This window comes from Barbus barbus (genome assembly GCF_936440315.1).
Source record: "Barbus barbus genome assembly, chromosome: 38".
Taxonomy (NCBI): Eukaryota; Metazoa; Chordata; class Actinopteri; order Cypriniformes; family Cyprinidae; genus Barbus; species Barbus barbus.
Window position 1 is genome coordinate 8,317,755 of NC_136716.1, and position 26,355 is coordinate 8,344,109.

General features: G+C 39.1%; 1 protein-coding gene across 1 annotated transcript in view; it reads right to left on the reverse strand.

The window, feature by feature from the left end:
• Positions 1-18,868: 18,868 nt before the first annotated feature.
• The window catches only part of LOC306858114 (serine-rich coiled-coil domain-containing protein 2-like), a gene marked incomplete at its 3' end in the record, with an annotated part of 33,615 nt that continues 26,128 nt past the window's right edge, over positions 18,869-26,355 (reverse strand). Inside the window, exons 2-4 of the mRNA XM_079398509.1 lie at positions 20,634-22,022; positions 19,627-19,811; positions 18,869-18,910 (exon numbers count right to left, since the gene is read on the reverse strand). Coding sequence (XP_079254635.1) covers positions 18,869-18,910; positions 19,627-19,811; positions 20,634-21,987 — 1,581 coding nt within the window. The 5' untranslated portion in view covers positions 21,988-22,022. The remainder of the gene's footprint in view (positions 18,911-19,626; positions 19,812-20,633; positions 22,023-26,355) is intronic.

Genomic DNA, 26,355 nt, shown 5'->3' on the forward strand with positions numbered 1-26,355 from the left:
TGTTATTTGACAGTATAGTGTTTCCTTAAACATACCGAACCGTACCGAAACCGTGACTCTAAAACCGTGATACAAACCGAACCGTGAAAAAGTTGACCCGTTCCACCCCTACTAGATACATATCACAGACTATCGACTGAGTCAAGGTTTTATGATTTATCCATGAAAATATGAAGTGGGAGAGGCAGATATAGTTTCAAACAAGGTCGAGCAAGTGCTTGCCTAAATTATCAACAAGAACAGACGCAAAAAAAGAAAATCTGAGCTTGACAGTCGAAACTAAATAACAATGTATTTGGGAAAGATCATTATTTACAGTCTCTCTTTTCTTTAGCTCTCAGAGCAGCCTCTTTTTCCCTCTGCCCAAGACACAGGAAGCACTGCTGAATGAGCTTTACTGTCTGCTCCATTTTTGGCCTTTCTCTCCCATCAGACAGTAATTTGCTATTTCATGGTTCTTTTTTTCATTAAGACAACAAAAGGCCATTTCTCATACAGCTTCCAAGCCTTCACACAAAGGGGCAACAGCCTTTCAGACATGGCCCAGATGTGACCAGCTCTATTCAAACATGCATACAATTACCTTGCTCACTGCTTACACCAAGGAAGCTTGCTTTTCAGAACTTACTTTTTAAATCCTTTTTATTTTTGATAAATCATACAATTATATGCCAACAAGCAAGATGTGAAATACTGTATGGTTTAAACTCAAAATTATTTGATTACCTTTTTTTCCAGTTTGTTCATTTAATTTTAATTCGCACATTAATTTCTAACATTAATTTCTCTTTTTTTAAATCCTTTCCATTTTATTTTTATAATTCAATCCTTTCTTAAAATACTTCAAGAAAGGAATGTTAAAAAAAAGCATATTAGTTCACTGTGGAATCTATATTAGTATCAAGAATTGTAAAATTGTCTATCGAGTTTAAAAAAATTTAATTGTAATGATTGCAATTTAAGATGATAGCTTTGTTTTGGAAGATTGTTTCTAACTGAGCTGGTGCAATGTGGTAGACTTGTAATACCAACTTGAGTTCTGGAACATGACAATCATCCTACTGGCATCGTTCCTTTAGTGAACTGCTGGATGTCACTCCAAGAGTTTTCACAAAAGGTCCTTATTGGACATTTAAGGGTTACATGAAAAACATCTCCTAAATCTTCATGTTGGATTTCTTGACATTGGTGTGAAACAAAACAGAAAATATTACACCGCTGCTAGATCACCACAGAGAAAGGGGAGAAATGGGGGTTTTAGTAGCAGCTTTTAGAAGCAGAGGGAGTAGAAGAGAAAGTCGATCAATATTTCAGAGGGGCTCTTGTGTCAGTGGCGTTTGACCATCTGAACACACTGTATTGAAATTCTGTAGCACTCTTGGTTAAAGGGAAGGAGACAAAAAAGTGAGAGGGGGTGTTAAAAAAAAAGTTGACTTAATGTCTGTTGTATTTAGTTCATCTGTTTTTTGTTTCTTTTGTTGTTTTTTCCGAAATTTGCAGCAGACAAACAGTAAGAAAATTAATGAAGGACAGAACCAACTAAATAGAGCCTTCCTCGTGACCAGGGGCCCGTTTCAGAAAGGAGGTTAAGTGAAAACTCTGAGTATGTTAACCCTGAAATCAGGGAAACTCTGGGTTTTCGGTTTCAAAATGGGAGGTTTGTCAAACCCGAGAAAGCAGGGTAAGTCAAGCCCGTTTCTGAAAGAGAGGTAACTTATATTCCGAGTCAGTTACCGTAGTAACTTACTCTGTGAACCTAACCTGGTCGGGAGCAGGTTTTCTTCGGTAAACCCAGAGTTTCTTTCGGTCTCCTCCCCCTTTTTATAGTGTTAGCGAAGTTTAAATACCTTATTCATTCATTCACGCTGCAAAATAGATTTTCTTACTAAGTATTTTTGTCTTATTTCAAGTACAAATATAAAAAAATTCTTAATATGCATCTTATATAATTGTCTATATTTAGTCTTTTTTTCCTGGGGGATTTTCCTTTTAAGTGCCTTTTACATAAAACAAATTGTCCGCCATAGGGTAAGAAAAATAATCTTAATGCAAATGGAAAACAAGAATACTTTTAATTTCTTACCCTATTGGAAGATAATTTGCAAAATAAGAAAAATGCACTTTAAAACATCGGAGATGCAGAGCACATTATAAGTCCACTGTATGCAGATTCTAAGGAAAGTGTGCATCCCTCTCACACCCATTTTGACTATTTTTTCCTGGGCACAAATCCGTCAAAGAGGGGTTTCACAGTACTGTAAGTCAGTGGTATAAAAATTGGTTTAAATGAGGCTGATCTGATAAATGATGTTCACTTGATAACATCATTCTGTGACGTCTGGAAGTAACCCAATAATCCGAATTTCCTTCAGGACTTCCAGTGTGGAAGCTTGGATGCACTGATGACAAGCATATCCCCACCATCACCCCTTCTGAAAATGAAACCGATTACTTTATGGAATGGAAGGATGCCAGATGGAACGGTAGTATAAGCCATAACCACCACCACAGCTGTTAAATAAACAAATTAGTCACAATTTTTTGGTCATCTTTATTTCCTAATACAAAAGAAAAAGTTATTTTTATAAGTTACTTTTGGATTTTAGAAATCTTCCAATACTTGACCATCTCCTCTTCATCTGTCAGTGGTGCAGGTGCAGGTTCTCCCCCCTTTTTGGGAGCCTCTGCCTTCTTGCTGTCGACAAGTCAGTAGTTAATTTTATTACTGTAATTAAGAAATGTAACAGGTTGGATTAGAGAATATTTAATTATGTGAAAAAGCTGCAGCGCATTGAAATAGACACTGAATGATATTTAATGTCAAAAGTCATGTAGCCCACACCCATGAACCTTTCATGTTTAAAGCTTTACCTTGATTGAATTGTTTTTATACTTCATTTTTAGCTGCTGCCACGTTCTTGTTTCTTTTTTCTGTCTTTTTTCTTTCTTTTTTTTTTTGTGATCATGAGATACCGTTAAAATTTATTTTAGTTCAATAATTTATAGTTTTCACCTCTGATATTATAAAAGTTATTAAGTTATTGGCAGTTATTAAGAATTAAAGTTATGCATTGACGGAAGTACGCACGCTGATGTCTTTTTGGCGGGAGCTGTTGCCATGGTGAATCGTAATTTCGGCGCTCCGCTGATCATGACTTTTCATAGTCATGGTGCACGAGCTTAACTCCGAGTCAACCTACTCAGAGTTGAGTAAACTAACTCAGTTCAGCTGTTTTGTAACCGAAAACTCAGAGTTTCCTGTCTCAGAGTAAGTCAACTCTGAGTTCATGTTTAAACTCAGAGTTGGTTAAACCTCCTTATTGAAACGGGCCCCAGGTCTATTGGTCTACAATTATAAGGGATTGATAATGACAACAAAAAATCCTGATTAAAGAATTAGCTCATCTGAAAATAAAAAAGAAACATGTAGCTTTTTATTTTGAAGAATTGTACTTTTTGCACTTGTCCATGCAGGTACTAACACTTCATGCTTTAAAAATAACACAAAATAACACAAAATAACACTGTCAGTGTCTGCCTTGCCTTGTCCTGCCCTGATGTCCTAGTAAAGTATGTTTTTGAGTTACATCCTCGTTTCCGTGTTTCCTGTGTCCTCCCTGCTGTGTGCACCGTGACAGAAGACCAGACCAGTACAGTAAGCGTCGTCCCTTCACCGCGTTTTGTTTTGTCCAGTTTTTCCAGTGTTTTGTTTGTTCCTGTGTTTTTTGTTTTACCCGCCGTTTGCGGGAGTCAAGCCCGCCGGATCGCCGCTGAGTCAAGCCCGCCGGATCGCCGCTGACTCAATGCCCGCCGGATCGCCGCTGACTCAATGCCCGCCGGATCGCCGCTGACTCCAGCTCGCCGTGCGTGGGGTATCATGCCGCCGTCCGCGGCTCAAGGACCCCGCCGTTCGCGGGAGATCACGCCGCCGTCCGCGGCTCAAGGACCCCGCCGTTCGCGGGAGATCACGCCGCCGTCCGCGGCTCAAGGACCCCGCCGTTCGCGGGAGATCACGCCGCCGTCCGCGGCTCAATGACCCCGCCGTTCGCGGGAGATCACGCCGCCGTTCGCGGCTCACCGACCCCGCTGTTCGCGGGAGATCACGCCGCCGTTCGCGGCTCACCGACCCCGCTGTTCGCGGGAGATCACGCCGCCGTTCGCGGCTCACCTTGGCCACTGTTTCGCGGGGAAAGCCAACCCGCCGTCCAAGGTCACTCGGCCCGACACCGGTTGGGGCTGCCTCCAGCCCACCGGTCCCTGCCGTTGGGATGGTCAGCCGGCCGGCTGCCACCGTTGTGGTAGTGGCAGCCGGCTGCCGCCGTATTGACCAGTGACCGAGGTCTTTTTAACTTGTGTCTAGCCCCAGAGGGCTCCTGATACCCCCAACATCCCCAGGGAAATTTTTGGGGGGGGGTAGTAGGGTTCCGGCTGTAGGGGCCGGGCCGAGAGGGGTCCGAGGCCAAGGCTCCGTAGACCATCTGCCTTGGCCTTCTGTGCTCCCTGCACCGCCATGGTCACCTGAGCCCCTGGCTCCACCATGGCCTCCTGGGCTCTCCTGGGTCTCCGCTGGTCTCGTCCAGCTCTCCTGGGTCTCCGCTGGTCTCGTCCAGCTCTCATGTGTCTCTGCTGGTCTCGTCCTGCTCCGCTGTGTCTCCGCTGGTCTCGTCCAGCTCTCCGATGTCTCCGTCTGTCTGTATCGCTCTGGAGGTCCCTGTCCTGTGTTCCGGTCCGTGTCTGTCCTGAGAGGCCTCCAGAGCGCCCACCCCCCCTCCCCGATGGAACTGTTAAGGCTCGGGACGAGCCTTTCGGGAGGGGGGAGTAATGTAAGAGAACTGTTGTGTGTGTGTCATGTGTTCCTGCCTCTTGTGCCCATATTTGGTTTGTTTCCTGTCCTTGTCATGTCATTAGTAGTTTATTCGTGTCTAGCCGTGTTCGTTAAGTTACCTGTGTATTTATAGTCCTGTCTGTGTTGTGCCATTTTGTCTGGTCTACTCGTTACTCCCCGGTGTTCCTGTCAGTGTCTGCCTTGCCTTGTCCTGCCCTGATGTCCTAGTAAAGTATGTTTTTGAGTTACATCCTCGTTTCCTGTGTCCTCCCTGCTGTGTGCACCGTGACAGGTCCTTCTCAAAAAATTAGCATATTGTGATAAAGTTCATTATTTTCTGTAATGTACTGATAAACATTAGACTTTCATATATTTTAGATTCATTACACACAACTGAAGTAGTTCAAGCCTTTTATTGTTTTAATATTGATGATTTTGGCATACAGCTCATGAAAACCCAAAATTCCTATCTCAAAGAATTAGCATATCATGAAAAGGTTCTCTAAACGAGCTATTAACCTAATCATCTGAATCAACTAATTAACTCTAAACACCTGCAAAAGATTCCTGAGGCTTTTAAAAACTCCCAGCCTGGTTCATTACTCAAAACCGCAATCATGGGTAAGACTGCCGACCTGACTGCTGTCCAGAAGGCCATCATTGACACCCTCAAGCAAGAGGGTAAGACACAGAAAGAAATTTCTGAACGAATAGGCTGTTCCCAGAGTGCTGTATCAAGGCACCTCAGTGGGAAGGAAAAAGTGTGGCAGAAAACGCAGCACAACGAGAAGAGGTGACCGGACCCTGAGGAAGATTGTGGAGAAGGACCGATTCCAGACCTTGGGGGACCTGCGGAAGCAGTGGACTGAGTCTGGAGTAGAAACATCCAGAGCCACCGTGTACAGGCGTGTGCAGGAAATGGGCTACAGGTGCCGCATTCCCCAGGTCAAGCCACTTTTGAACCAGAAACAGCAGCAGAAGCACCTGACCTGGGCTACAGAGAAGCAGCACTGGACTGTTGCTCAGTGGTCCAAAGTACTTTTTTCGGATGAAAGCAAATTTTGCATGTCATTCGGAAATCAAGGTGCCAGAGTCTGGAGGAAGACTGGGGAGAGGGAAATGCCAAAATGCCTGAAGTCCAGTGTCAAGTACCCACAGTCAGTGATGCTGGTGTTGGTCCACTGTGTTTTATCAAGGGCAGGGTCAATGCAGCTAGCTATCAGGAGATTTTGGAGCACTTCATGCTTCCATCTGCTGAAAAGCTTTATGGAGATGAAGATTTCATTTTTCAGCACGACCTGGCACCTGCTCACAGTGCCAAAACCACTGGTAAATGGTTTACTGACCATGGTATTACTGTGCTCAATTGGCCTGCCAACTCTCCTGACCTGAACCCCATAGAGAATCTGTGGGATATTGTGAAGAGAAAGTTGAGAGACGCAAGACCCAACACTCTGGATGAGCTTAAGGCCGCTATCGAAGTATCCTGGGCCTTCATAACACCTCAGCAGTGCCACAGGCTGATTGCCTCTATGCCACGCTGCATTGAAGCAGTCATTTCTGCAAAAGGATTCCCGACCAAGTATTGAGTGCATAACTGAACATAATTATTTGAAGGTTGACTTTTTTTTGTATTAAAAACACTTTTCTTTTATTGGTCGGATGAAATATGCTAATTTTTTGAGATCGGAATTTTGGGTTTTCATGAGCTGTATGCCAAAATCATCAATATTAAAACAATAAAAGGCTTGAACTACTTCAGTTGTGTTGTAATGAATCTAAAATATATGAAAGTCTAATGTTTATCAGTACATTACAGAAAATAATGAACTTTATCACAATATGCTAATTTTTTGAGAAGGACCTGTATATACATATATATATGATGATGATGATAGATGTGGGCACAATGTGGAAAACAGGATTAGAGAAATGCAGTGAAAATGAGCACTAGCTCAGTGCGCACCTTGACAGCTCTGTGCTCGGGCAGCACCCTGTTGTGACGCCCTAGGCAGCTGCCTATATTGCCTATGGCATTGCCTGTTGTTCTTCCATGAAACACAAAGAGAGAAGTCATGGAGGTCATTCACGCTGTTCTTTTCCATAAAATAGATGCAAACTGGGACTAAGGCTGTCAGGCTCTAAAAATTACCATTTAAAATATGGTTTGGAATGACATGAGAATGATTTATGAGCTATGAATTCTGACAGATTTGTCACTTTGGGTGAAGTATTCCATTAATGAAAAAAAATAATTCTACTTGCATTATTGTCATAAAGTATGGCATATCCTCCCTGTTTGCTGTATTTACAAGGAGAGTTACTCAAGTTAAATAGTTGCTTATCTGAAATTGTGAAACTACTGTACTGTGCACAGTGCCATTTGCTCAGCTCTGTCAGGTCCCTAAGGCACCGTAAATATTGATAATCTAGCACTGTTCCAGAGGCTGGTTTTCTTTAAGCCTTATCTTATTGAGTAAAAGCAACTCAACCAAAGCAACTTAAAAGTTGACCTCATTTTACTAGCTAATGAACAAGCCAGAGAGACCTCACAAAGTAAGTCCAGCCCTATACAAATTATTTATTAAATAAATTACATTTTAAAGGTGCATCAAGTAGATCTAAGTTGAATTAATTCATTTATAATGTCAATTTACGTAGCAAATGAGAATTATTAAAGTTTCCTAATATATTTCGAGTCAAAGCGTTAGTTAATGATTTTCTATTTTCTTTAACTTAATTAGATCAATGAGTTTTTAATAGAATGAAGAAAGTTAAAGTATAGTATTTGGGGTAAAAGTGCCCTTATTGTTGGGGTCGAAAACAGCAAAATAATTGACATGATGATAAATAAATGGCTGACTTTCCTGCTTTTTTGACGTGACATGGTTCGATTCAAATGGTTAATATTATTTATTAAGTTAGGGGTGAATATAAGCTATATGAATCATTTATAATGAAACAATTACACTTAATATTATATTAAATCAAATATAATATAAATGATTGTTTCTGTGAAGTCATATTAACTTATTATGGGATCACCTTCAAGCATTTTAAGAAGCTCTCGGAATCTTAATTTTTTAAATTGCGTTTATTTTTAAAATGAACATTTTAATGACAAAAAAGTAAATTTAAAAAAAAAAAAAATTATCAAAATAAACAAATATCGTAGAAACTTTTCTGAAATTACGGTTTTAAGGATTTTAGATATTATGCAAGCTACATTATTTGGTCAATGCTGAGGGTCCCATGCTGATGAGCCTTTTGCCGCGAGTGTGGGGTAAAAGGCCCCCCTCGCCATCTCATACATGTAAATGATTTTTAAACAAAACAAATTACTTTAGGATTTATAATTTTCTCACAAAATGTGTTCCTCCATTGTTCAATAAAATTGTCTGCAATCATGCACTACAGAAAAGTTGTTTTCCTTAAGGTGTGCTTTTAGCCCTATGGTACCCTAAAACTTTTATACAGTGCTGAAAAAAGTTACTTAGTTACACCTTTTGTACTGTTGTTTATAATTAAAATCAAATGCTGTAGCAAACTTGCAGAGTCCTTTGGAAATGGTTATAGATTAGGTTTTGCCTTTAGGAAAGAATAAAAAATAAAAAAAAAAGAGAGAAACGTGTTATCTTAATGGATTCAGTGCCATAGTGAGGGCCCTCAAGTGACGCTTGGCAGGCAGCAACAACAACAGACGGTCCTGGAGAACTAGGGAGATGCATCAAACATCTAAACAGCCCAAATGAATAGACAATGTTGAGAAAGTAGCATTGAAAGCCCATATGACAAGAGCGAAAGTGAGAAGGGACCAAAAAGAGAATAAGAAAGTAAAAGAAAGAGAAAAGAACAAAGTCACGTATAATGTCAGCATCTCTCTTGCTTCAACTATCTTGTAGAAATTTCCCATGTTGGAAACATGCTGCCCTCTAGTGGAGCACTGCCTCTTCTGACCTGTTATTTAGTACTTGTTCAGGTTTGAGGGGATCAGGTTTGCTGACTGTTATTTTGTTGTTTAAAGTTTATTAATTACAACAGCAATATTTTGACACGTCCTATATGAAATCAGTTTGACCAAAGTCTAGTTCATGTTCATGAATATAAAGACTTAATTTAAAATACATCTATAAATTTTTGGCAACAAAAATCTATAATTTCAGCTGGTTTGGCTACTCAATGTCTCAGACACATCACTTTGAAACAAACTTGCATGACTTTAACATCCTGCTATCATCATAACCCAGGTCAGTGAGCAGGTGCAGACACAGCTGAACTTTTCTGAAGAAATATACATAAGCAGTGGGGAACAAAATCATGCTTTCTGACTCAGCCAATCAGACGAGGAGCGCTGATATCTGAGCATGGCAGACGTTCTGGCAGAGAGAGGGAGCAGAACATCGTCGCTCAGATTTCTCTCCCTTGGTTACATCCAGAGTCATTTCTGTGCCTTGGTTTAACATTTGACAAGTCACAGTGTGTGCATGCTATATTTGCTAATTAATTTCTGTTTGACCAAGGTTTCTCCAAAGTAGATTGTTTTGTCAGATAAATTATATGCCAACTTTATTGAAATGGTATATTTGGTCAATTTTTTTGTTAGCTCACATGACTTGCTTATGGGGTGCTTCAGGAATTATACATTTTAGCACTTCCATTGCCATCATCCTGAAGTCAATATGTGTTTTTAGATTCATAATTTAGTCTACAACATAAAATGCATCAGATTTGTTTTTACAAGTTTTTACTTGTCTTGAAAATGCTGGTTGTTAACAAGTGGCTAAATGGGAAAACAGGTTGTCAGAGACAACTCGTGCTTATCAAATTCATCTACACTTTAAAAAAAAAGTTGAGTAAGCTTAAAAGTTTAAGGCAACCAGCTTCAGCAGATTTTTGAGTTCTCAATTATTTTTTTTAGGAGATTTTTGCGTTCTCAACTTTTTAAGTTTATACAACTTAAAAGTTGAGAGAACTCAAAAATCTCCTACAAAAATAAGTTGAGAACTCAAAAATCTGCTGAAGCTGGTTGCCTTAAAGGGGTCACATGACGTTGCTAAAAAGAACATTATTTTGTGTATTTGGTGTAATGCAATGTGTTTATGCGGTTTAAGGTTCAAAAAACCTGTAACTTTTTAGTTTTAGTTACTTTTTCTTATTTGTAAGTCGCTTTGGACAAAAGCGTCTGCTAAATGACAAAAGTAAAAAAGTAAAGAGTGTAAAGACCATCGACTCTACCGTGCGACTCCACCGGGCAGGGACACCGGCAAGGGATAGTAGTAGCTTTTTATTAAATTTTTTCATTGATATGTTTATTATTGAAATGTTGTTGTTATATGCATGTGTTAATTTTATTTAATTTCTTTATTTTCTTAAATATGTGGGTAGATAGTATTTATAGAGTTGTAACTTTTTAGTTTTAGTTACTTTTTCTTATTTGTAAGTCGCTTTGGACAAAAGCGTCTGCTAAATGACAAAAGTAAAAAAGTAAAGAGTGTAAAGACCATCGACTCTACCGTGCGACTCCACCGGGCAGGGACACCGGCAAGGGATAGTAGTAGCTTTTTATTTAATTTTTTCATTGATATGTTTATTATTGAAATGTTGTTGTTATATGCATGTGTTAATTTTATTTAATTTCTTTATTTTCTTAAATATGTGGGTAGATAGTATTTATAGAGTTGTAACTTTTTAGTTTTAGTTACTTTTTCTTATTTGTAAGTCGCTTTGGACAAAAGCGTCTGCTAAATGACAAAAGTAAAGTAAGTAAAGTAAAAACACATTTTCCACATACTGTACATTATGGTTTCTCCTCTATGCCTTGCCTTTTTGAAACGCGCCGATTTTTACAAAGCTCATCGTTCTGAGAAGCGAGGCGTACTCTGATTGGCCAGCTATCCAGTGCGTTGTGATTGGCCGAATACCTCAAGCGTGAAACGGAAATGTTACACCCCTTACCGTATTGTGATGCCGTGTCCCGGCGCGACGACACAAAAACAATAAAAGCCATTATAAACTAGGCATTTGTTGCATCCTTTGGGGACATAATTACTGATTATAATGACTTATACTGGCTTTTTACGCGTCACGTTGCATCACGCCACATAAACATTACCATATCTGCATTTGTGATCGGAGAAACAACAAACAACAAGCACTACTCTACACTTCTCAAAACTCACGTTTGAATAGTCAGTAGCAAATTCTTTAAATAAGAAAACGTACAGGCTGTGAGTCAGAAGCGCCAGACTATCCTTGCAAAGTTGGAATTGTCCCACTTTATAGAAAGAGCCTTTGTGCAAGCCAGCATTGTAGGCTACTCTCCCAGGTTCAGGATATAGTCCTCCGTAAAATGCGCTGCACACACTCTAATATTTGGGTTGAACTGTTCTGGAACAGTGTTGTAAATACAACTTAACCACTGATTTCTAGTTGTGTCCTCTTTTGGAAGCCCAAACAAAGTACTTTTGCTTTCACAACGACACACAGCGTCTCCAGGACATGATGCCATTCAGGGAAAATGTTTAAATAATGGCTGAAACTGAAACAAAACTGCTAAATTACTCTAATGTTGCAATCATTAAGATCACATCATGCAATCATTGCTCTAATTCATTGTTTCTGATTAAATGAATGTGACGTAAAATACCTAATAGATTTGTATAGTCTTAGAACTTTACATTTCTACCATATGGACATTACTTTGACACAATTACCTCTGATAACAAATCATTCTTAACTGTAAAGAAGAAACAGTCATTTTCCGTTTAAGCTGATTTGAAACCATTTGTAAAAAGTATTATACAAACAAATGTTTTGTATAAAAAATATCTTGTATGAAAAATGAATTTAACTGAATATGGTAAATACAGTATTATTTTTGGATTGAAAACTCTGATTAAGTCTACACACATTTTCTAACCATTTTGAGACTACTGCTTTGTTCATGTTTTTGTTAGAATATCTAAGATATAGGCCCCAAAATAAAAAAGGAATCGGTTTACATGTCAGTCGGATTGTCCTACAGTAAAGTTAGATCATTTATTCAAATGTGCCATATGTGGAAGTTATATATATTCTTATTAAATTACATATCTGATAGGAAACAACTGATTTAAAACTGTCAGCCATACACGAGAGAGGTGAATACTGTCACCTACTTCAAACACCTTGAGATGTTTCGTCCTAATTTACACCTTCACAGTGGACACAACATTGTACTGTCACAAATTTGCCTGTATTTTATCACACATCTGATGAAACCACCTGGCAGAGTGGTGAAGTGAAAGGGGTGACATCCCATTAATCTGTAATACACAATTGCACAGATACACAGTGGCTGTAGTGTCAGGGGGGGAAAAAAGTTCAATAACCTTTTATTCACCTTCATGCTTTACGCCAAGTTTCAGCATCAACGGTAGGACATCAACATCAAACCAGGCACAATGCAAACACATATTTGACTCCTGTGACAGAGGAGAACAAGTGAATAAGAAACTGAATTTGGGTCTACTCCTCCAACAAAGCTATCGTATGACTTCTTAAGACTTAAAAATAGTGCATGAGTCATAAGAGCTCCTTTATGACGCATTCATCAGCAATCCCTAATCCCCATTTTATTTTATGCAAAAGATCAGCTGCAAAACAGTGTTTCACAGAAAAAAAGAAAGCCATATGGGTTTGGAACACAGAGGTGTGTAAATGAACTATTCCTGTAGGATGTTTTGTAAAATAAGCTTATTCAAATGGATGGCTCTTTCTTTAGAGCAAATATTTGTTAGTTTCTGCTGCCCCCCTGTGGTCCTTGAAGGTACTATAGAAGCTGTAGAGCACTAGTTCAGCTACTGTGTTCTGCTGGTTTCCTTCAGAAACAAATTTGAGGTTCATCAGACTAGAGAATTTTGATTCTCTGAGAGTTTTTCAGGTGCCGTGTTTTTGCAAATTGGGCAAGTGGCCTTTCATGTGTCTTCACAGTGTCTGGTCACTCTGCCTCAAAGCCCAGATCAGCAAAGTGTTACAATGATGGTAGACCTTCTGTAAGTTTTTCCCATCTCCACAAATGATCTCAGGTTCTTGGTCACCTCTCTTACCAAGGTGCTTTGCATTGCTCACTTTGACCAAACCACCAGCTCTAAGAGGAGTCCTGCTTGTTCCAAACTTCATTCCATTAAGAATGGGAACCTTATGCAGCAGAAATGTTTTCTTAGCCTTTCCCAGATCTGATGGCTAGGTTTTTGCTCTGATATGTATTTTCAGTTGTTAGACCTTACAGTGGTTTGAAAAAGTGTTGGCCCCCTTCCTGATTTTTTATTTTTTTGCATGTTTGTCACACTTTAATGTTTCAGATCATCAAACAAATTTAAATATTAACCAAAGATAACACAAGTAAACACAACATGCAGTTTTTAAATTAAGGTGTTTTTTTTATGAAGGGAAAACAAAATCCAAACCCACATGGCCCTGTGTGAAAAAGTGTTTACATCTGGCGTAAAAGTAACACAGCATTTCAGAAAAAGAACATCATACCAACAGTAAAATATGGTGGTGGTAGTGTGATGATCTGGGGCTGTTTTGCTGCTTCAGGACCTGGAAGACTTGCTGTGATAAATGGAACCATGAATTCAGCTGTCTACCAAAAAATCCTGAAGGACAATGTCCGGTAGGGATGTACCGAAAGTTTTTTTTGCCCTCGAGTTCGAGTCCGATACTGAGTCCTGATCCGATACTTCTATAATACATTAAAAAAAAAAGAATAAAGAAGAGCGAAGAAACAGATCCAGGATGTTCCTTATTTTTTATTTAATTCACCTTATTTTCACATTCAACAACTCTGTTCAAGCTACCTCACAGAAGTGCTCTGATTGTTAACAATCAAGTAATAAATAACAAATTCTTCACTTTTGGACTTTAGTGCAACAGTAAATATAAAAAAAGTCTAATATAAAAACAAATAGCACCTCAACTTAAAATACCCGGCAGGCATGTAAAGAAATAAACAAAATAAAAGTGCCACAGTGTTTGAGCCTGTTTCTGTTCTCATCAAGGACGTTTGCAACGACACTAAAAAGTCTCTCACTGTCCACAGAGCTGCAGGGGGCACTGAGATACTGGGTTGCAACAGCAACTGAAGTGGGTACTGAAGTGGGTCGCTTTTCTTAGGGGTGTTTTTTTTCTGAGAGGTAGGTCTGCACTTGAGTTTCTGCTGATGTGGTACTCACGGACCGTCCCTGTGACTGCCTCTCTTGTAAGATTTCCTCAAAGGCGATGTCCAGGCTGCTACATGCTTCATGATGTGGTGCCTTGCTCACTGGCTCTGCTGCAGCCTCATTTTCCTCTGGCACTGCACTGACAGCCCTCCTCCCCTCTGTCTTTGCCACCTCCTGGATAAGGTGTTCCTTTGCAAGCAACAGGTTGGCTGACTTGCTAGAAAAAGCTAGAAACAAATAAAAGTAACACACAATTCAAAACAATAAGACAAGAGACCCCACATAGCACAGCTCTTCAGTTAGGCAACTGCCTACACATGTACTCAATTAATAAACAATAATAAAAATCTAACCTTAACTAAATTACCCAAAACTAAATTAAAAAGGAAGTAAAAAATAAATTGTCTTAATGCTGGTGTCTGGTGATGACTTGACTTTATATAAACATGATGTACAAAAGGTGCATTTTAATTTTACTATACTTGCCCATCTTTGTATCTGGGATCTAGAAGAGTGGCGATGTAGAAGAGTGGCTCAGTTTCAACATCAACAAAGCGCTTCTCCACTGCCTCCAGCAGAGTCCTCTTCATTGTTTTTATTCCCTGGTCATCATCATCCTCCCGAGACAGAACACGTCTGAGGACTAATGAGTGAATGAATGACTTAATGAATGCATGGGATTATAGTTTGTTTCAAACAACATCAATAAATGTTACAGTATAAAGTAATAAATAAAAATACAAATTACCTGTTATGGCAGGGATCACATCAGCTGCAGTTGCAGTCTCCCTGCTCACATCCCTGGTCAGCTCTTCAAAGGGGGATAGCACAACAGCAGTCTAATTCATCAGCTCCCACTGGTGAGCTGTCAGTGTTGCTGGTAGAGTGCGTTCAGCTGCAAAGACACTAAGAGCACGTTTTTGTTGCAGTAGGCTCTGCAGCATGTAGAGGCTGCTGTTCCATCGTGTCTGCACATAAGAGAACATGATTCACTTTATTTTTGTGCAAATTAGGTGCAGAGCACGTAATGTATTAGTGGCTTACTAAATCAAGTGTATGGGAATTAATAATAAAATAGAAATACATTAAAGAATGTTACGAGAGGAATCTCACCTGTACATCTTGCAGTAGGCGCTTGATATCCATATTTCGGTCCATCTGTATGTCTTCTAGTCGAGAGTAGGCCAACGGGGAGTGTTTAAAATGGCCTACAATCTTCCTTGCGTTGGCCAGGGTCTCTGTCACGCTGCGCTGAGACAGCAGGCCCTCATGCACACAGAGTTGACAGGAATGGGCGACACAGACACTCGGCACCCCCATATCCCTCATAGCTTTCTTCATATTTGTGGCATTGTCACGCAAAATTACGTGGACCCATTGCTTGTCTATTCCCCAGTTGTTTAGCATCTTTTCCATCGATTGCTGGATGCGCTCTGCGGTGTGCGATCCGCGAAATTCCTGGACATGTAGGGTCGCACGGCGTTAAACAAAACTGGAGTCAATCCATTGTGCGGTAAGGCTTAGTAGAGACATGGGAGCTACGGACGAACTCCAGATGTCTGTGGTGAACGAAACATGGGGTACATCTGATAACAGGACAAGTAGTTTGTCAGAAATCTTCTTATAAAGGGCTGGCAGAGCTTTCTCGGTGAAATAGTGGCGAGACGGCATTTCAAATCGAGGTTCTACGTGCTCCATAAGCATAAGAAATCCAGGGTTCTCTACAAAGGCGAATGGCAGGTCACTCATTGCGATCATTTGTGCTATCTTGGCTGTGATGTCCTGCGCCTTCGCGCTGTCACGGGGCATTTTTTCTCTCCTCTTCAAACTCTCCTGCAGCATGAGCTGACTCGTCTTCGGCTGGGTTGCCTGGGTAAACTCGCTGTATTGTGTCGGGTGTTTGTTCTTGAGGTGCCGTATCAGGTTTGTTGTGTTAAATGTAGCCTTTTCCTTTCCACCTCTTGCAATCCCAAGTTTACATATCTCACAGTTTGCTATGGCAATGTTGTTGTCATCAACTTTATAATACGTCCAGACCGCAGACATACTCGCGCTTTCCGCTTCAAGCTGCTTCTGTGTTCTACTTGTGTTCTACTTTGCCGGCATTTAACCAATAGAGTCTCTGCAACAAAGTGATGTCATGCCGCACGCGTTGCTGTTTCTGTGTGGAGTCAAAAGGTCTAACTCTGTGCCACCGCATAACTATAGATGTGTTAAAAAAAATAATGAGAATATATATACAGGGTGGGCCATTTATATGGATACACCGTAATAACATGGGAATGGTTGGTGATATTAAAGTCCTGTTTGTGGCACATTAGTATATGTGAGGGGGCAAACTCCTCAAGATGGGTGGTGACCATGGTGGCCATTTAGAAGTCGGCCATCTTGGATACAACTTTTGTTTTTTCAATAGGAAGAGGGCCATGTGACACATCAAACTTTTTGGTAATGTCACAAGAAAAACAATGGTGTGCTTGGTTTCAACGTAACTTTATTCGTTCATGAGTTATTTACAAGTTTCTGACCACTTATAAAATGTGTTCAATGTGCTGCCCATTGTGTTGGATTGTCAATGCAACCCTCTTCTTTTCTGAGTCCTGATCGGGAGGTAACGTCCAATTCCGATCGAATCTGAAACCAGGTGATCGGGCCCGATTTCCGATCACGTGATCGGATCTGTCTGGACATCCCTAATGTCCGGCCATCTGTTCGTGACCTCAAGCTGAAGCAAACTTGGGTTCTGCAGCAGGACAATGATCCAAAACACACCAGCAAATCCACCTCTGAATGGCTGAAGAAAAACAAAATGAAGACTTTGGAGTGGCCTAGTCAAAGTCCTGACCTGAATCCTATTGAGATGCTGTGGCATGACCTTAAAAAGGCGGTTCATGCTCGAAAACCCTCCAATGTGGCTGAATTACAACAATTCTGCCAAGATGAGTGGGCCAAAATTCCTCCACAGCGCTGTAACAGACTCATTGCTAGTTATCGCAAACGCTTGATTGCAGTTGTTGCTGCTAAGGGTGGCCCAACCAGTTATTAGGTTTAGGGGGCAAGCACTTTTTCACACAGGGCCATGTGGGTTTGGATTTTGTTTTCCCTTCATAATAAAAAACTTCATTCAAAAACTGCATGTTGTGTTTAATTGCGTTATCTTTGATTAATATTTAAATTTGTTTGATGATCTGAAACATTAAAGTGTGACAAACATGCAAAAAAGTTAAAAATCAGGAAGGGGGCCAACACTTTTTCACACCACTGTATATAGGTGTGTACCTTTCCAAATCGTGTACGATTAGCTGAATTTAGCATAGGTGGACTCCACTGAAAATCTACAAAAATGTCAAAGATGATCCAGAGAAATGGAATGCACCTGTGCTAAACATCAAGTGTCGAAGCAAAGGTCTGAATATTTATGTCAATGTAATATTTCAGTTATTTCTATTAACTAAATTTATCACAAATCTGTGAAAAAATAATGTAAAGCTGCAACAAAAAAATGAAACCACAACAGCAAAAGTTACAGCAAACCTGAATATTCACCTTGAAGGCTACGTTTCCGACGAGAACTCCACAATGCCAACAAGCTTGAAAAGCTGCAATTGCTAAAACTTCTTAAAATGCAAAAAGATGGTGTCAAGATCATAAAACCTGGACAGCTGGAGTACCAAGATGAACCTTACTTGAATATTATCAAACCACTGTGGGAAGTTTTGGAGAGAAGTGTGAGAAGCCAATTCCCCCCTTTATCATCTCTGAAACAACTGACAGATGTTCTGATAGACATCATTCAAAGGGAGACTATTCAGAACTTGTATGAATATATTCTAACAAGGTTAGAATCTTTATTAAGGGCAAATGGTGGTAAAACACCCATTTACCAGGCCGATTTACCAGATGTTCACATTATGTTGTCCAATCCCTGTATATCACAATGTATCACACAATATACTAGTTACAATACATTATTTATTATTATTAGAAATTTCACAATTCTTGATAAAATATAATATCAAAAAAATAAAAAATACAACATAAAATAGGTCTAAAGCAAATACTTGAGACAGTTAAATGGTCAATAAAAATAAAATATACAAATAAAATTGGCTTGAATTCTCTTATATGCTCAAAAACAACTCATGCATTAGTTTATCATCAAATCTGAAACAATAAAAAAAATGCTGAATAGCATTTTAATCTAAATGGCAAAATCAGAATAACTGCATAATTTTTTTCATCACTGATACATAACCTGTATGTAATGTGACACACAATGCGCTGTAAACGCATGTCCAGTGTAAATTAAGCCTAAAAGTAGGCTTACATATCAAACTGTGACATCAAATTTCCACAAGATGTCTCTTTCAGACCAGTTACTTACTGTAAGTGGTAGTCATCAGAGCTAAATATAAATATTATTAAATATTAGTTAGTAAAATGTATTACTATAATAAAACTAAATCATGAAAAGTAATGATAGGAATATGCAAATGTTGTTCATCTCATCTAATCAGTGCCATGTTTACAAAAACTATTTCACAAAACATATAGTTACACTAATTAAATTTGATTTGGAATATGGCTTAAATACTGAAAGATAAATATCTTTATAGGGACAGGCGATTAACAATCTATCATTATATTAGGTTAAAGGCTAACGCTGTAAGCATAAATGCAGAGTCATTCTCTCATCTGACTTTGATTTCACCTCACTGTTTACTGACTGCCGTGAAGCTGACAATCTGATCATCTGCTTCCAGGGGAAAGACAAATGAATATCAGCAGGAGCCAATTTGGAGTACACTCAGTATTATGATGCATAATCACAGATGCACATTCAATAACTCAACCTGACAGCCTTATCCAAGCCGTCTCTGGGCTATGAACACGAGAAAAATTCACTTTAACCACACACAAAAAAATCAGCAGTGCTGTCAACATCACAATAACTGAGATTTTAAATGGCAGCCATAAAGCACACCGATCCAGAAAAGCTTTGGCAGTGCATTTCAGGAGCTTGCAAACAAGACTATAGAAAGTTGTCTTGAGGAGTAATTGTTCACCGCAGGGCCAAAGACCATTAAGGGGGACTGCTTAAGGAGTTGTGCAAGCAAGATTAGAAACGAATATTAAACATTTAAAACAATAATCGGTCACACTTTATATTAGGTGGCCTTAACTACTATGTACTTAAATAAAAAAATAAGTACAATGTACTTATTGTGCTCATATTGTATTGCAACACACTATTGCTGCTATTGAGGTGGGATACGGGTAAGGTTAGGGACAGGTTTGGTGGTATGGGTAGGTTTAAGGGTGGGTTAAGGTGTAAGGGATGGGTTAAAAGTGTAATTATAAATGTAATTACAGAAATTAGTTTTAGATGTAACTACATATAGGCATTTTTAAAAATATAAGTACAATGTAAGAACATGTATGCACACAATAAGTGCATCGTACCAAATGATTAATTTAAATGTAAGTACATAGTAGTTAAGGCCACCTAATATAAAGTGGGACCCAATAATCCACTAATTATGAAACTGTTTATGAAACAATGTTTGTGTTGTTGTCAGTCAATGTCTTTGGACTCACCATGCTGTTGAGATCAGAGGCAAAGCTTCCACAGGGGTGTCCAGAGCCTCCCAGTGCCTCCATTCCCTCTTCGTCCCACATGTAAGTCCCTCCAGAACTGTCTGAGGGTGACAGGTCCAAAGACGATCCATGAGGAAAATCACCTACAGGAGACAACGTCTCATGCTCAAAGCAATCTTCACCAGCTGAAAGAAAGACAATAAGCGGAGTTAGAAAGGGAAATAGAGATGTATTTTAATGTAATCTTAGTAACAAAAATTACATCATTATGCTGCCTTCTAAGGTACCTTGTTTTGGCAAAATCTAAGGTAGCATCAAATATATCCTTTGAGGAAATACAATACAGCATTACGTGCAATGCTGAGAAATACCAATAAAAATATACACAATATATATGTAAAGTACTTACTGAGATAACCAAAACTATTTTAACTATGAAAAAATGACACACTTCATCTTTCAACACTATATTATTGTATAATTTTACAGCTATTCAAGCTGAAATCACACTGACTTGTGTAATGTAACATCAACCTGTCATTAGTAAACCCTGACAGCAAGTGCTGAACTCCCGTCAAGCCAGGCATAACTGAAATAGTTGTGCACTTATTATGGTTATTACAGTAATCTGCAGGCAGCACAAAAAGTCTTGTTAGGTGTTTTCCATGAGTTATTCAATGAGTCTTCAGCAAAGAACCGTCAACCAAAATAAGCCTGTAATTTTTTTTTAAATGTTTCTTAAGAATATATTTGAGAACCATTCAGTTATTGCATTCATCTTTAGAGATTTCTTAACTTCTTTCTTAAAAAAATGATCATGAATCTGGCCCCAGGACACAAGTGGTGAATGAAGGGGGCATGTACAGTATCACACTCTGAAGGTAGTAACCAATGTAGGCTGCAGACGGCAAGTCAACTAACTATGGTTTGAACAGATAAATGTCAGACACAGAAACACAAAAAGTTGTTATGTGGTGTAATGGAAATAGATTGATTCTCAGTCATACCTGCGAGGCCCATCCCTGCCCAGTCAACAGTTTCGGATAAGAAGGTGTGCAGGCTGGTCACAGATGATTCCTCACTGCACTTGCTAATTAGATCGCTGTCATCTTTACATAGTCCGAAGTGGTCTAACCCCTCGTTGAGGACAGGCAGCAGAATGGCTTCACCTCCATTCCCGAGATTATCAAAGTCATCGATGTACTCTTCACTAGTGTCATTGTGCTCCACAGAGGAGGACGATGATAGCGACATATACTCCAAGGAGGGGCTCAGACTTCCCTCAGCCTCCTTGGCTTCAAAATTAGTCACATCTGGGGTAGTTTCAATACTTTCAATGTTGCTACTTGGTTCTGAACTGGTTTCTGTTATCTTTGTAGTGTCTTGGACATTTTTACTCAATTCTGCGTCTTTTTGGACAGTTCCAAGGAGAACAGGACGGGGATGTTTGGTTAGTGTTGGACGTGTAAGTCTATAACTGAGCACAGAAGGTTTGTTACTTGAAAAGCTGGGCAAAAGGGATTTCTTTATTGTGTTTGTCTGCAAAAAATGACTGCTAGTAGTAACAGCAGGCCTTGGAATTACATATTTATTTACTTTCTCTTCGGATAATACTGTATTTGGCTGTATGAGGGGTGATTTAGCCACTGGAGACTGAGCTAATGGTCTGGGAAGTTCTTTAGCAAGCTCTGTAGCTTTGTTAAAGGAGAAGGAACGTGTAATAGGTGGGTTGGTGGTGCACGTTGCCCTCTTGGAGTGGGTTAAACTCTGAGAGCACACTATGCTGTCTTTAGAGTCAGACTTGATGCTGTCGTTGGACAGGGATAGTTTGCTCTGCAGGGTTCTTTGTTGGGATACATGACCAACACCCGGCCCTGAGGAGCCACATCGTCCATTACCAACACTTGCTCCATTCTGAGAAGCCATGTCATTATACAGGGGATTCCCTGTTGAGAGGCGTTTGGGAGTAGTCATGCGGGGAAAGGTTTTGCTAAGCTGGGGTATGCTCCTGGGGTAACTACTTTGTGAAGTGGGAGCTGCACTTTTACATTTAACTGCAGCTGCAGAGGAAGGCTTTTCAGTCACCATCACTGGTGTTACACTAGTCACACTAGTCTCCTCATCCAAGCTGTCAGAGTGTTGAACTTTATTTCCAATGTCCTCTTCACCTTTTCTCCAATTTAGGGATTGCAGACGTGTCAAATTATTGTGCCTGACTAGAGGTCCACCTTTAGACTCTGAGGAGGAAACCAGGAGGGCAGATCCTTGGGGTAGGGCGGTCCTGGTGGTGCCTGAGGGACGGGAAGCAAACTTGGGCAGCCTGGAGACCATGTTGAGCTGTTTGACAGCCTTCCTTTCCATCAGATAGGTTCACCACCATGGATGTGAGAACAGAACTGCAAAAATGAGAGAAAGAGAGGATGAAATATGAACCAAGTAACTTGCACACCAGGGGTGGCCAATCCTGTTCCTGGAGATCTACCTTTCTGTAAAGTTCAGCTCGATCCCTGAACAAACAACCAAACCTGCTATTTAAGAACTTTAGAAGCACTTGACGATTACAGACAGGTGTGTTCAATCAGGGCTGGAACGGAACTCTGCAGGTTAGTACATCTCCTGGAACAGGATTGGGCATATGCAGGGTATGCATATGTAATATCACATTAACAACTGACGGGCCCGTTATTATTATTTTACACATACATTCTGTTCTACTGTGTGATTTTAAAGACCCAGAAAATATATATAATCTTTCACATACATTCAAATTTGATAAAGTGATGATGCAAATGAGGGCAAAATTAAGTTTCATCATATCATAATTTGAAAGGGCATAGTGGAGAAGAAAATAGCTTTTTTGCCTTCAGAAGACTTTCAATTAGAGCATGGTAATCATGGACTAGAAGTACTAGTACTGTATGTGGACAATAACAACAACAGCATTCTGAAAAACATCTCATTTTGGAAATGCTAATCGCAAAAAACTATTTTTGCGAATGTTCATTTTGAACTATGGTTTCAGGAAACAGCAAATCAGTGAACAATGTTGGTAACGATGAAATTAACCATACTGGGCTTAGGGCTAACAATGCTTTTAAGAACTCACCCCAGTTTAGTTCATGGGGTTCTCTTTTAACAAGAGTTCTGGGGCCAGTTGCGTAAACTTAGCCACCATGTTAAGACTGTGTCTTAAGAACTAGTTTGACCAACTAGCAGTTGCAAAGGGCTAATAAGTCTTACTTTTCCAATATAAATAATACCAATCTACCTTTTCATAACTGAATTAAAAAAGTTATGACCAGTCTTGAAGAAAAAAAATTAGATGACTAACTTTTTAAGACTAGTCTAAACAGTTTATGCAACCGGCCCCAGATCTTAATCAGAAAGACACAGAATTGAGAACCACCTTATTCCTTGTCCTCAAACTTCCCCTTGTTTGAAGGAACTGATATCAGGATCTCAACAATAAAACCATTAAAAGAACATGGTTCTCGAGGCTTTGACATTACAGGCAAATTATGTACAAGGAATTTAAAAGTGTCTTGATATTTTTAAGAAGACATCATATGAGAGGTCTAACCTTCCAGACAATACTCTGATTAAGATCAGAGAGGTGAAAGCCACGTGTGCGCTTGGATGGAGATTAACCTGATGCAGGGGTACAAAGCATTACACATTCATTATGTTACAAATGTTCAAAAGCCCTGTCCGTGTTAATGGATTCACTGGAGGGATAAAGTATGACCAAGTGGAGATAATGCTGTATTGCCAAGAGTTGGTGGATACAAAGTATCTATTCAGGAGCAAGATAGAGCAACATGCCCTGTGACTAACTGAGATTCATCAGTACTGGAAGCATGTTATGTTCAAGCCTCTAAAGAATTTGTGTATAGTTGCAATGAAAAGTCTATAAAGCATTTTTTGATCTAACAATCTTACTAAACTAACTACACACAAATAACCAAAGAACTAAGTGAGCCATTGAGTTTAGTAACTTAAAGTATCCTTTAGCAGCTGCTAATAGGATTTGCACAACATTGAGGATAAATTTTGGACCTTTCCTCTCTACAAATGTGTTTCAGTCCATCAACATTGTTTGGGTTGCACAGCCCTCTTCTGGTTATGCATATGTCATATGGTTTTACAAAGATCTTCGGGACATACCATGGTAAGTAAACTATCATGGTACTTGAATTTTACAATCATTCATTATAGGAATAATTTTATGAAAAGCTCTAGCAGAGTTTAGTCTTTTAGGGTTGCTGAGCAAGCAATTTTATATGCGGAATTAATAGAGCGCTGCCGTGATGACTTCATTTTTGTAGGCCAACACAGAAGTTAGAATTGCCCTGGTTTCCAAAAACTAACAGAATTTTCCAATTGGCCTAGGATTTTCGCAGAAACTATGCTCTGTGACCAACAAACAAAAAAATCCAGTACTAATGAATTTGCGATCAGAAATTGCCTTTACCTGTTGTACTCTAATTTGTACTTTTTTATTTTAAAACTAATAATAATGAACAGGTTAACACCTATCTTCTTTAACTTACCCAATAACAAATATGACTGAAGAGTATTAAAAGCTGAACTAAAATCAATAAAAGATCAAAAATCAATAAAGACATGAACTGTTTCTCAGAATATTTCATTATAACTGAAGAAACATGTAATAACACTAAAATCACTATTCTCAGCTGGGCAAGACTTCTGTAGTAATGGGGCAATCACCATTTTTTTCCACAATGCAGAAACCTTATGTGAATCGAATGAGCACTGGAAAAGTGTGCAACAGACTGGGCCAAGCTCTTCAGCACAAGTTTTTAGGAGGCAAGAGAAAAAATATATATTTTTAATGCATATCTGGAGGAACAACAACTCTACATTAGAGCTGTCCACCTCAAACACCATGCCAATATCTATAGAGTCTAAAATGATGGTGCAGCCATTCACTACATCCATTACAGCCATTACTCCAATATTCAGTGTCACATAATCCTTGAGAAATCATTCTAATATTCTGATTTGGTGCTCAAAAACATTTATTAATGTTATTATTAATGTTGAAAACAGTTGTGATGCTTAATATTGTGGAAACTGTGACGCATGTATTTTATATACAAGAAAGAAGTGCTAAGACAGCCTACAAGAACCCACGTGACAAGGAATACTCTCATGAGAATTCCAGGAAGTTATTTTTGATCCTGCTGAGTCGCTGAAAAGAGTGAAGCTGGATTAAAACCCAGTGGACTGAACAAGTAATGATCTAACAGAATAGTCTATGCACCTTCTTTAGCTATTTACTTAATTGTAAGACACACATTTGCTTCCCATCACTATTTGCATTTGTACTGTATGTTGTGCTAACTGAGTCAGTGTGTTTGCAGTCAAACTCCCAGGCACACCTATGCTTACACATGACACATGAGGTTTGCAAGCTTGAGAAATCAAATATTGTCTGTAAAAGATAATAATAAGCAATAATAAGACAAAATGACAGACAAATATAGCTGTGACAGATGTGACTCACTTGTAAAATGTCAGAAATACGAACAGTGAGGCAAATGGTAATGATTTCTGTTACAGTGAACCTTGCCTACCCACACACATCTGTATCATTTACAAGACAAAAATATAAAAGGCCTAAAACAGTATGAGTAACTATCGATCTGTGTGTGTGTGTGTGTGTGTGTGTGTGTGTGTGTGAGCACGTGTGCGATTACGAACTGTTAAATAGACATTTACTTGCATTTAATATGATTTCTATAAAAATACAATAACTTTTGTACATTTAATTTGATGTGGATACCAAAATGGGACACCTCATCTGGCAACAGTATCAATTAGAATGAGAATGAGAGAATGAGAGAGATACAATCATCATTTTGATTTTCATCATTTTGATGAAATAACTACTTGAAAACAAATAAATTTTACTTTTGATTACTCATAACTAATGAATGATAAGTCTGGCATTATGTAACCCTCATGTAAAAAAAAACAAAAATTTTAAAAAATCAAAAGGTCCCCAATTCAAAAGGTGCCAATAAAAGTAGCTACTCTAAATTCTGATGGGATGAGGCGCATTAGAAGCAGCACGTGAAAGCAGCATAATTGATTTACACCTGTGACACACATATCTGATTCAGAATACAATTCTGTATTCATGTGGCTAACTGTGATGTTGCTCAGCAACTGTAATTAACTAAACTCTGCTTTACATCACACCCTTAATAAAAAGTTCTTCCTTGTCTTTACTTGTTTGAGGCTCATCTCACTCTTTGACACTCTCATGTGTAATGTAAAGCATCCCTGCCCAAATACATACTGTGGTAAAGACAGCATAACAGAATTCAATCTACACAGTCCACTGACCACCACAAAGCTAACCAAAAAAGGCATGGACTACAGAATCACAACCAGCTAAACTGTTACAGCCCTGCTGTCTCAAACAGTTTGTCTTCAATCACAAGTGTGAGGTTAGCCTAAACCATGCTAATAATGAAAGTGATGAGGAATATTTCAAGAAAAAAAAAAAAAAAAAATCACAAACACAACTCATCATCAACGAAAATAAAAAATGTTTAGACTTATCCTCATGCATCCTCATGAAATAGATTTAAAAAATTCACTGCAGTTTCCAGCTGTAATAAAGACTTTAGTGGCATAACTGGCATTAAACCACCAATAACTTTTGAACACATTTTGACATTTGCATCAAATATCCAGCTC